Raw genomic sequence first — 12,231 nt, 5'->3', positions numbered from 1 at the left:
TTTTTTGGTTTAGAAAAGCATTCTGAAGGTAAACTCTGTCAAACTAAATAAGGGAACATATCAGCAATGTCTTTAATTAGTGCAAGTATCCTATCTCTTTGGTGGAACCAAAGGTTGGAACGCACCAGCTCTTCTTTTATTTCTGCTACAATGAAACACCTACTGTTGTCAGGGCAACATGATGCCTTTATGCTACAAAGGTCCTCCACCGAACTCGTTTGGAATGTTGGCATTTTTTTGCCGCATTGCTGACTTTGAGAATTAGCCTAATATAAACAAAACATGTAAGCTTAGCCTACAGAAGCCTTTCGTTGACTTCGTTACTGTACCTTCTTCGAGGCACTAGGTATTGCGGGGGAGGCTTAAAATATAAAATATGCATACACCTGTGAATGTGTGTCCGATGTAAACTTATTTCTGACGCGTGCGAATCGAAGATTCAAATGTGCCGAGACAAGCCCTTCGTGCATAAACGAATACATTTTATTTCGCTTTTAAGCAGATGAGGTGAGTTTAAGAAATTTTAAACATTTTCGAGATCTTAACATTTTCGAGGCTAAACTACAGATACGTGTGTTAACCCACAATTTGAAGTTATTAATTTTGATGTCCAGGAATGAAGTAGGCCTATTATAAAACACAAGCTATTGTTCCAGAGCACGCTATTGAAAATGGAGGTTACTGACGCAGAATCATCACAGAGCTTAGAAAACAACTTCAGCGAACACCCATTGTCACGTGAATGTAAAACCGAAGACACTGAAGGCAGAGAACACGAACCTGTCATTGAAGAACCTGAAATTGAGGATCCAGAATCGGACATAGAACCGCCAGAGTCAATTTCATTAGGCCTATCGACAGAAGATGGATTATGTTGTGAGGTAACTCTCAATGTCAACATTGCACTGGCCATTCCAAATGGTAAGTAGTCTAGGCCTAGCTGTCAATCATGAGAACAGTGGAAATGTGTTTCACTCCATTTCCACACCATTTTGATTAAGTAAATGTAGGCTAAGTACTATGTGCTTATCCTGACAATAGCAGAAGATGATGACTCAGTGACTGCTGTGGAGAAAACAAAGAAGAAATGTAAGAAATCTGTACCAAACACTGTGATTGAAGCCCCCAAAGCACAAAGCTATTACCATATTGAGTACAATCTACTTCCTCACGACCCAGAGCCGACCAAAGTAGACCTTGTCATGTTTGGGTTGGCTGCCAAGCTCTACAAGGGCAATAAATCAAAAGTAAGTACCATCCTTATGCAAATTGCATAATTTCTTTTGGATTAATTAAACCAGTGTGTAAGAAGGAGGCCCACACATTATCTTCCTCACATCACAATGCAAGTTACTACAAGCCGAAGTTAAGGGTTACTATGCATCAAATATTTATAGACACATGATATTGTGTCAGGTCTGTAGGTGTAGAATAACACACCATTGTCTGTCTCTTTTGAATGCTTTACTTGTCACTTACTGTACATCCTTCAATTTAAAACACTTACTGGATTAAGGCACAATTATGCACTTTGGTGTAATCACCTGACACATGTCATTATAGGATTTATGTTTAGGATGGAGACAAAAGCTGAATTATCATTCTATACATTCATTATCATTAAGATAGTCAGTGTAGGGAATCAACATTAAAATGAAAATACTATTGCAGCCTACAGTGGAATGGTTAATGTGTTTGCACACTGAAATGAATATTATATATTTTTTTTCAAAGGCAGTGTTTGTCTTGTTGTAACCTTCAGTAGAGGTTTACCTCCTGTTCTATTAACCAGTGTGTCCAGAGGCACGCTACACTGTTACAGCCTGACAAACTGACTCAAAGGTGTCGTTCCAATCTTATCTGCATCATGCTTCCAAAAGAAGTACAGATTTTGACAGACAATCAAACAGATAGAACATCTGTTAGAAAATTGAGGTCCTACCCACAATTTGTCACATTCCCTTCTTTACTTCTGTGGAACACCTTTAGGTGTTAAAGCCATGGATAGAGGATGACAAAACATGGCTGACCTGGACTCAGTCTGTCAGACTCAATGTCACCAAAGAAATGCTCATCAAACTGGTTCACCATAAGGTCACCTTCCGGGTTTGGGACACCAAAGACCATATGTCATCCACAGCCAAGCACGACAGGCCTAAAGGATTCAGACTGCCGGCAGAAAAAAATGATGAAGGTAGTCCAGACCACTTTGGTATGTGCCCACTGTTACAGCCTTGTTGTTGATATTTAAATTGAAATTACACTCAGTAAAAGAGTTTCTGAAGCAAAGTGTTGATTGGCGATGGCTGTGTAGGACTTTTCATTAATTGTCCATAAAGATGGCACTGCATATGATTACCTTTTGTCTGTGAATCATGGAGCAATTAGCTGATTTTATATATATATATATTATACGTGTGTGTGTGTGTGTGTGTGTACATACAGCACATACATACAGTATATATATTAAAAAAAATATATATATATATATATATATATATATATATATATATATATATATATATATATATATATATAATTGTTCAGTATACAATCTTCCTTCTTATCAGAAGTAGAAGCAATGTTTATGTTTACATGCTGAATAATTCTTCAGCCTCCTTCTATGAAGTAGGCAGTTTCGAGAGAACTGATTCATGATTTTCTGTGTAGAGCGCACTGTGGCAGGTGCTGCTCAAGACTCAGAGGCATTTAGATCTTGTAAATTCCCCCCCATTTACACAAGCATGTCTAGTGTATGTAGCTTAAGGATCTTCATGTATGATGTGGCATTTAGCTTGGGTGCATATACAAAGAAATGTCAGAATTGACTGAGAACCCAACCTTTGTATGTATTGTGTCATGTGTATAATAGCTTACAGTTTTGTTCACATTGCCTTTTTGCGTGTTGTCCACAGGCACAAAGAACATGATCCTTAGGCTGCGAGATAATTTTGGAAAAGAAAGCTTAAAAATGAAACAAGTTGGAGAATCCATGCAATATGAACTGAGGAAGACATCATATGATATGCACTGTGCAACAGGTTGGGATATATTTACTGCTGTTGCAGCAGCGCAACCAGAATTGCACAGTAGCTTTAGTGTCACTAGCATGACTGGCCACCAATTCTCGCAATTCTCTTCTTTCTGTTCACAGCGGAACCCAAGTCGTCTAATGCAGACGTTGCAAATGAGAGAGCCGCCTCCTCCACTGCTGTTACCCAGGAGCCACAGTACACTACAAGGTTGGGTACCATGATGAGGAGCGATACATTTCCCTCTCAAATCTGACCATCTCTGTATGACATCTACAGTACTAAGCCAAAGAATTGTCAGGTTGACTAGAACTGGTTTGGCGGTACTTATTCATTGGATCTCCTAGCTTACTGCAGCTTGAATGATGTGCTTGACATGTATGTTACTTTGGAGAAAAGCAACTGGTGAATGAATGTATGCAAAGCCAGTTTCCTTTTTTTCTCCTCCAGATCTGCAGATCAAGGCAGAGACCAGGAGTCCCCATTAGATTCTAGAGGCACTCAAGACCAACTTAAAGACTCCAAGCAGTTTAGCCAAAGAGCCTTTCCTGTGCAGGGTGAGTACTCAATTTTACATTGGGGATTATTATTGAGGATTTCGTCCCAGTATTTCTGGATATAATGGTGCAGTACGTCATTTGTTGTCAAAATATAAGAACTCTAGACCTTCAGTAATTATGTAAATGTGAGAAGTTTTCCTTCATTTTGTTTTAAGTATTTTGGTGCTTTCATATTTCAGGGAAAAATGTTTCCAAAAATAAAAGAGGCATATGTGTATTATAAAAAAAAAAAAAAAAACAACAGCAAAAAAACATTACTGATGTTATCTTCTTCCTATTATTTCCCCTTTTCCACATACCTAAAAGCCAACAAGAGGTTTAATCTAAGAAGAAACACCATTTTTAAGGCCTCCCTAGCCAATTCTGATTACATCAGGAAGCATGGTGCTGCCACCGCAGAGCTCAGCTTCATTTATCTACTTGCAGGTAAAGAGCCCAACAAGATTAACGAGTTCTCCACTGTGATATCATTACTCATTCTGGCAATACACACTGTCCCAAAAGGATTTTTAAAGATAAAATGTAATGATCTTGTGTCTATGCGACAATTTGTCCTATGCTGGTTATGTTGGTAACCCCTAAGTGTGATAGACACTGCAGAATGCCCACTGAAAGAGATTGCATAGTAGGCTATTTCTGTGTGGATATTCCATACACAATGGACACAATGCAATATATAGCCGTGCATGCAGGGACACAGCTGATGTACCCAAACAGTGATTACATGTGGTCTTTGGTTGAGTCTCTCCCCATTCTTTTATACAACCCAGAGCTGGACATGACTTAATCCCTGCTCAGGAAACCAGGCCATACTGTACATATTTCAAGTTGTGAAGGGGAAGTGTTTATGTAATGTGGTGCAGCCATGTTCTGCTGGGGCCCTGTTTGGCATAAGTGCTCCCCGGTGTTCAGTGGGAGGGTGTGGCTGTGGCAGCTGTAGGGTTCCTTCTACGTTAGTGAGGCCTCTAATTGGCTGATGAACAACACCAGTACAAAACCAGCCAACTGGCTCTCTCGGCTTTTGATGTGTTCCGCTTAATGCGATGGTGGGAAGCCTTGATGAGGGGCTTTGACTTAGGAAAAATCTTTGACTCGTACGTTCAGAAATTCTTGGTTACAACAAATCACACATAAGCTAGAATGTCCCACTATGAAGCCACATATTACAGGGTTAAGGGCTCAGGTTGTTTTTACTCCACATTTTCATGGATTGTGTATGTGGAGGGAACATCACAGATGGAATGCTGGCTTTTCAAGCCACAGCTGGGAAGGAATATTGAGGTAAATGTCTTCATGGAGGTCCTTGACCCTTTAGAAGCAGAAGGAACATTTAGGTCATGGATTCAGTTAGCAGTTTGAGTGTGTTGGCCTACTAATCATAGGTGTGGATCTTCACTTCACTTCTAGAGCTAAAGAAAACAAGTGCTAGCTCTGTTTAAGTACTTAAACATGATAACATGTTGCAAGGATGCAAATACCGCAGCCTAGACAATCTTTAGGTAGGTAATTGATTGCTTGTTTTCATGTCTAAGACAAACTGCCCTATAGGGGGACAGTTGATGTTTGTTCATTATTATGTTTGTCTTGCTCATGCTTAGGAGAGAAGTCTTTGACGGGTTCTCTACTCACCCGCTCCAAAGGGGTGCTGGAGGGCATGTGCAACCTCACGCTGGACAAGCCCCTCATCTCCGGAGAGATGAAGGCCATGCTCAATCCACTGGTCATAACCATCCTCTCAGCCACCAGGCTGCCCTCTACCCCTGTCCCTTTTTATAAACTCGAGGTATACCAAAGCATCTGAACAGCACAGTGTATACTAGACACATTTTAGCTAATAGGACATTTTACAAATTGTTGGATGAAACACAAGCAAACAAACAAACAAAAAAAAAAACAGTCAACTTAAATTAACTTTAAATAATCTATCTTGATCAGTGTAAAGACTGTTACATTGTAGTGTAACAGTCATTACAATTTAACAGTCCTTACACTGATAAATTGATTACATTTTCATGAGTGAATTTCATGCTATTGTTGCACACTAATAATGAAAATAGGTCTGAATTTTTATGATGTCAGCAAGATAGAAATTTTTGGATCATGATGGCCTTTCTCTGGTCTAATTTGACAGGAATACTGTCTCCCTGTGTACTGCCAGTACAAGTTCCACAACACCAAGCGTCACAAAACAAAAGGATACGAGCACAGCAGCCACATTTGCTTCAAGGACGTCAATGTCATCTTCACCGGCCTGATCAGCCAAGGAGAGCTCATCGAGTACCTCCACGGCTCGCCACTGGAGATCGAAGTCCACGACCGTGACAGAAAAGGAGACAGTCCGCCCAAAAGCCCCACCATTTTTGGACGCTCGCCTCAAGACAACCTGCTGAGCAATGTGGCTCTGATCAACAGCAAAGGCATCGCTCACGATCCCTTTAAGCCTGTTAAGCCCCGACACCCCCACGGTGTGGCCAGACTCAGCTTCGCCGAGCTGCTGAACGGCCACCGGTCTTTGAGGTACAGCCTGGCCATCTGCAGCTCGGCCCCACCACAGATCCTGGGCAAGGACCAAGCCCAGTGGGAAAGTAAAATGCTGGAGGTGGCTGGTGCCAGAAACGACCCTCAGACCGACTGCATGCCCATGGGGCACTACTTAGAGTCCAACTCGCAGCTGAATGTGCAGGTGGAGATAGCGTGCCCTATAAACATAGACAACATCACTGCCACCGAAGAGGAGTGTCCCTTCGGCCGCATTGTCCACCTCATGAAGCATGACAACGTTGGAGCATTGTCCAGACTATGCGCTGAAATCTTGAGGGTGAACGCAGCTGCCTTCCAGCTGAAGTCTAAAGCAGAGGAGGCCATGCAAAGAGCCCTGGGCTGTTACAAAGTGACCACACAGGAGATGGAGAGCAGAGAGCTGGACTTCCTCACTGGGTTTCATTTACTGGACAAGAACATGCATCTCTTTGTTATTGAAGGACTGAAGGATGGGGCCATCAGAAGACTCTGGGAGATGTCCTCAACAAAGTAAGATCCCCTTTCTCCTGGTTTTCAGCTACCTGGTAGCATTGCGTTTGACATGGATTTTCCTGTGCTGAAATTCATGGATTTTTTTTTTTTAAGGTCAGATGGGATTGACTGGAGACAGATCACCACCCTTTATAACTCTGCACTGAGCTTCTCCAAGCGTCTTTACGACTGTCTGGACTTGAGCTTCTGTCCCATCTACCTTCACGAGCCCCTGGAGGCCATCATGAGGCGGCCGCTGGTGTACGTCAGAGACATGGTCCCGCACGCCTGCTTCCAGGGCCTTTCACGGTAATAGCATGCCAGCCTATCATGGCAGATGGTCAGGTTTCAAAAGATCTGGACTGAGTTTCAGATTCACAAAGTCAGAGTGGTTGTGTGCACATCCCTATGTTTAGGCCAGGTGCAGGACAAAGTATACTAACAGGTAAAAACAACAGAGAGAAGCTCCAAATATGTAGAGCACTTTGATTGGACAATGAGGCCTGCCCAATGGACTCTGCTAATCACATGTTGTCAGCTGACGTCTTAAAACGCCTATATACCTTTCTGTCAAACAGTTCATCCATTTGCCTAAAGAAGACCCTTTTGTGTTGAAACATTGCTTTTCTTTTAATTAGACTCTGGGAGCTACTTTTTCTTTTGTGTTTACCTTAGAGTTTCAGATTCACTCAGAGCAACAACAACAACAAAAATCACAGTACAGTATTTTTTTTAATGGTCCTCCGGTAAAGAATTGTTACTGTTTATGTGCAAACCTAAAAGAAAATGTCTTGGAAATGTTATAGCGGTGTGTAATTTTGGCACCTGTTCTGTTCCTTTGTTTTGTGTTCTAGCTTAAGCCAGCTGTGCCAAGTATCGTTGATGAAAGATGCGGTGCGCAACAGCCTGTTCCCTACGTGCGAAATGGTGCTCAGCCTCAGCAAGGAGTTTGGCTCTCTGCCCGAGAAAGGGCAGCAGATCCTGGAGCGCATCTGCCAGAGTGCCCAAGGAGCGCCCGAGAGACAGAGAGGGAGAGTGAGGTCCAACCCGCCCATTGAGAACTACAACCAGGAGTATGTGGAATGGAAGGAACTCGTAGCTACCCAGCAACTCTGTGGAGGAACTAAGGACTTTGTTCAAGTACTCATGGGGGAATACATGCATTTGCACACAGTCATTCATTATATTGAATAATGAACCTTGCAAATAGTTTGCTGCTAAATTAATCATAAGTAGTGTTCATTTTAATCACTGTATTTGTACACTTGTGTAAAGAATTACACAGCTGACCTTTAAAGAGCTACTTTTGGAGCAACACAGTTGTCAAAACCTCTTTGCTGAGATGTTCTCTAGCTTTTATTCTGCGTTGCCGTCCTTTGTCATCAGGCCAACATAGATGAGGTGCAGAGAGCCAGCCAGAGGGCCCAGAAGCCAAAGCCTGCAGTGGTGGTGGCAGAGGTGGAGGAGGGAAAGATGGCTCACAATTACAGCATCCAGACCCTGAACTCCTCCGCACAGGCCAAGGAGCTGCTCTGCAAGGAGATGGCGAAGGTAAACAAACCCTCTGAGATATTAACAACAATCACTAAACAGGAAATGTTAAGCCTGGGATGGTTTCCATGAAACATATCAAGTGTTTGACCAAATATGGATCTGAGTGGGAATGAGTTGAAACCTTTCATTGAACCTCCACACCTTTCATTCAAACTACAAATTCAAAGCTTTAAAAAGGATAGTCTAACATGCAAACACAGCACTTCATCAGTGAAGCCTGAATCACGTTTTTGTGAGTCTGTGCTGTACAGCATTGATAATGACAATTGCATTTAACTAAGTAACCGGTAAGTAAATAAACCTGTTTATCTTCATTAAGATAAATCCAATAAGACACTTACACATTATCAGTATTCCTTAACCTATGACAACTCCATTTATGGCAGTGACGACTGCAAACACATGAATGTGACCACATGACCCATTCACAGAGAAGCACGTTTCCTTTCAATCAGGCTCCACGGCAGAGGTTCACGTACAGTCAGGAGTTCCAGTCGGCCACGTTCCAGCCGTGCGATGTGGAGGCCGAGCGCAAGGCTGCGGAGGGCCGGTCACGCGGGGCCTGGCGCACCCCCAACGGCTTCACCTACCCTGGCTTCCAGAGCAGCATTGAGGCCAACGAGCATCCCAAGATGCCAGACGAGGCTCGCATCAACGAACTGAGAAAGGTACACACACACTCAAGCACACACACACTCACTCACTCAGTCACTCAAACACACACACACACACACACACACTCTCTCTCACACACACATTCACACACACACACACACACACTCACTCACTCACACTCACTCCCACACACACACACACACACACACACACACACACACACTCTCACGTACTCACGCACACACACACACTCACTTACTCACACACACACACTTCTATGAATGCTACAGTCTCGAAAAAAACAGGTCCAACACTTTTTAGGGTTGTATGTTATGAGGTGATTGAGACATTGTCCAGCATTTCAGTATTGTGTGTGCTGTAACTGCATTATAAGTGAGAGAGTGTGCATGGAGCGAGAGCTTCTCATTAAACCAAAACACCAACAAAGATTCTAGTAAGCCTAATATCACACACATAAATCCTAAAGTATGGCATAGAAATCATTAGGAGAGAGGTGAATATATCCTTTTCTAAATGTACAGCGGGGAAACTAAGTATTGAACACGTCAACATTTTTCAGTAAGTATACTTCCAATTAGGCTATTTCACCAGACATTAGTATTAACTCAGATAATCCACCCATATAGAAAAATCCAAACATTAAAGTCCATAGGTCGAGTTATGTGCAATAAAGTGGAATGACACAGGAAAAAAGTATTGAACATGCCTGCTGAAATTTCTTAGATACTTGTGGAAAAGCCTTTATTTGCAATGACAGCTTCAAGGCATTTCCTGTATGATGAAACTAATCAGTCACAGTATTCTGGTGTGAGTTTGGCCCATTCTTTTAAACAGATAGTCCTTTAATATTGAAGATTTCAGGGGTCCCTCTTGTGAATCCTGATCTTTAGTTAACTTCCAAAACTGTTCAATTGAATTGAAGTCAGGGCCTTGATTTCCTTTCTCTGAAACCAATTGAGAGATTCCTTTGCTGAATGGTTTGGATCATTGTCCTGCTGGAAGGTCTAGCCATGTCTCATCCTCATCATCCTGGTGGATGTAAAGATTCTCCCAGAACAAAATGACTCCATTCATCATTCCTTCAACTGTATGAAGTCTGCTAGTACCATGAGATGAAAAACAGCCCACACCATGATGCCACCACCTCCAAACCTCACTGTTGGTAGAGTATTTTTAGGGTGATGCACAGTGCCATTTCTCCTCCAAATATGGTGTGTAGTATGACATCCGAAAAGTTAAATTTTTAACCAGAATACATTCTCTCAGTATTTCATAGGGTTGTTCAAATGTTGTGTAGCAAACTTTCAACGAGCTTCGATATGTTTTTCTTCAGCAATAGAATCATGCTGGATGAGCGTGCATAGAGGCCATGGCGGTGGAGTGCATTACCTATGATTTTCTCTGTAACAATTGTACCTGCTGCCTCCAAATCTTTCTGGAGCTTTCTCAGAGTGGTCCTTGGCTCTTGGGCTACTCTTCTGACCATCCTTCTGACTTCCTGGTCAGAAATCATGCAAGGAGATCCTGTGCATGGCCAGTTGATGATGTAGTGATGTTCCTTCCACTTGCAAATAATGGCTCCAATACTGCTTGCTGGATGATTCTGAAGTTTTGAAGTGCATCTGTAACCAGTTCCATTAATATGTTTGGCAACAATAAGGTTGCAAAGATCTTGGGAGAGCTCTTTGCTTTTACCCATCATGAAATGTTTCTTGTGTGACACCTTGCTAACAAAAAACCTTTTTATAGCCCACCAGTATGTACTAACCCAGCTTATATCAATTTGCACAGATAGGAGGATCATTTCTCTAACTACTTATAGATTCCAGTTTGTTCCTTGCCATTCCTTGCGTTTGTGTACTGTTCAATATTTTTTCCCTGTGCCATTCCACTTTTTTACTCATAACACTACTTTTAGACATTAATGTTTGGATTTTTATATATGTGTGGATTACCTAAGTTAATACTAATGTCCGGTGAAAATTTCATGCGAATAGCCTTACTGGAAGTATACTTACTGAAACAAATTTTGACGTGTTCAATACTTATTTTCCCCGCTGTATGTGGCATCTGTGTCTACCGTAACAGTTTTATTATGTACCACTCCAGACGGCACTGCAGACACTAAACTCCCTAACCTCTGCCAGTGCCCTGTTATGTGGACAAAATGCAAACAAGGTTAATGACTGGGAGCCAGCGCTGACTTTGTTTGTGTTTATAGTCACATGTGGCTTGTTTGGGGTGCTGACCAATGGGAATCAAATTAGAATACAGGAAATGGTGCGCAATATTCAGGGGACTTTTTGTTGGACACAAAACAGCCGATTTAGACGGCAAGTGTTCACTCAAAGCCCTGAAGCAGAGGCAGCACCGTGACGCCTGTGTTGATCTCAAACATTCAAAGAATTCGAGAATTACAGCATGCGCCCTCTTTCTCTCAGTGCACACACACACACACACACACACACACACGATCTACCGTGCCCTTCTTGGGTGTCTGGTTTTCCACTGTGAGGGGTCCACAGGAGAAATCCCACATTTATGGGCATTCCAGGGTGCATGTGCAAGAAGATAGAGTTTTACTGATGTTTTCTCTGCCTGCTGGGGTATTTGGTTGCACCTAATGTGACGTGGCTAATGCAGAGTGATCGATGGTTGTAGGGCCATGGAGACCCGTTTCCATGGCTGCTTTTTGGGCAGTCTGACTGAGTTATCACTTACTGTGGCAGAACAACCTGTTAAGTCAACCTGCGTGTAACGTTCAAGGTCGTGACATGCACCTGCCCTTGCAGATCAATGTCAGTGTCTTACAGACATCTAAAAAGGAGCGTGTAGTCCAGCATTTTTGGGTGTATAACTTTTCAGCTCCACAGAGAGGAAAACTGTGTACGACTTCTGATGTAAATCATCCAAAGTCTACAAACAACTAAGTGGATAAATGAATTAATTTGCCTCAGGATGTATAGTATAGGATATGTAGATTGACTAGAAACCATTGGGAGGTAGTAACTAGGGAATTTCATCATTACTAATGTCTTTAACATTAGATCCTGTTTGTCCTTCCTTCTTGCTTAATACTTGTCTGTTGGCCCTCCTGCCTTAGCCTTGGAGGGAGAACATCCTGCATGACAACACCCTTAGGCCCACTCTTTCTCGGGGTGCATGGCCTTGGGAGAGGCGCTCAGAGGATTTTGAGCTCTACATCAAGCCCCCACCTGTCTTCCTGCCAAAACCCCCCGTCACCATTCACCTGGCAGGTAAGCCCTTGGTCAACACACTCGTGCTGCAGCTGATGTTTACCTACCGCCTCTTCAGGCTGGAAGCAAACTGGTGCCAGAGCGTCACTTCACTGCACAGGAAACTCATATCAGACCTCGCTGGGAGTTTCATTGGTGATAGGAATTACCATACATGGTTTAAATTGCCATGTCCTCCAG

The 12,231-nt window shown here is 42.5% G+C and overlaps 1 protein-coding gene across 3 annotated transcripts in view; it reads left to right on the top strand.

Moving 5' to 3' along the window:
* The first annotated feature begins 219 nt into the window (after window positions 1-219).
* The window catches only part of cfap92 (cilia and flagella associated protein 92 (putative)), a 13,506-nt gene continuing 1,494 nt past the window's right edge, over window positions 220-12,231 (top strand). Inside the window, exons 1-15 of one of the 3 annotated variants that reach the window (XM_048255336.1) lie at window positions 220-507; window positions 657-921; window positions 1,045-1,247; window positions 1,990-2,212; window positions 2,916-3,041; window positions 3,155-3,242; window positions 3,483-3,589; window positions 3,899-4,018; window positions 5,191-5,375; window positions 5,724-6,622; window positions 6,719-6,913; window positions 7,459-7,744; window positions 7,991-8,155; window positions 8,614-8,826; window positions 11,898-12,051. In XM_048255336.1, the coding sequence (XP_048111293.1) occupies window positions 672-921; window positions 1,045-1,247; window positions 1,990-2,212; window positions 2,916-3,041; window positions 3,155-3,242; window positions 3,483-3,589; window positions 3,899-4,018; window positions 5,191-5,375; window positions 5,724-6,622; window positions 6,719-6,913; window positions 7,459-7,744; window positions 7,991-8,155; window positions 8,614-8,826; window positions 11,898-12,051 (3,214 nt within the window). In that variant the 5' untranslated portion in view covers window positions 220-507; window positions 657-671. Of the gene's footprint in view, window positions 508-656; window positions 922-1,041; window positions 1,248-1,989; window positions 2,213-2,915; window positions 3,042-3,154; window positions 3,243-3,482; window positions 3,590-3,898; window positions 4,019-5,190; window positions 5,376-5,723; window positions 6,623-6,718; window positions 6,914-7,458; window positions 7,745-7,990; window positions 8,156-8,613; window positions 8,827-11,897; window positions 12,052-12,231 lie in introns of all 3 variants that reach the window. The other 2 variants (XM_048255337.1, XM_048255335.1) reach the window with 2 other exon arrangements.

This window comes from Alosa alosa, chromosome 10, assembly GCF_017589495.1.
Source record: "Alosa alosa isolate M-15738 ecotype Scorff River chromosome 10, AALO_Geno_1.1, whole genome shotgun sequence".
NCBI classification, from domain to species: Eukaryota; Metazoa; Chordata; class Actinopteri; order Clupeiformes; family Clupeidae; genus Alosa; species Alosa alosa.
This window is presented reverse-complemented; position numbering and strand designations above follow the sequence as displayed.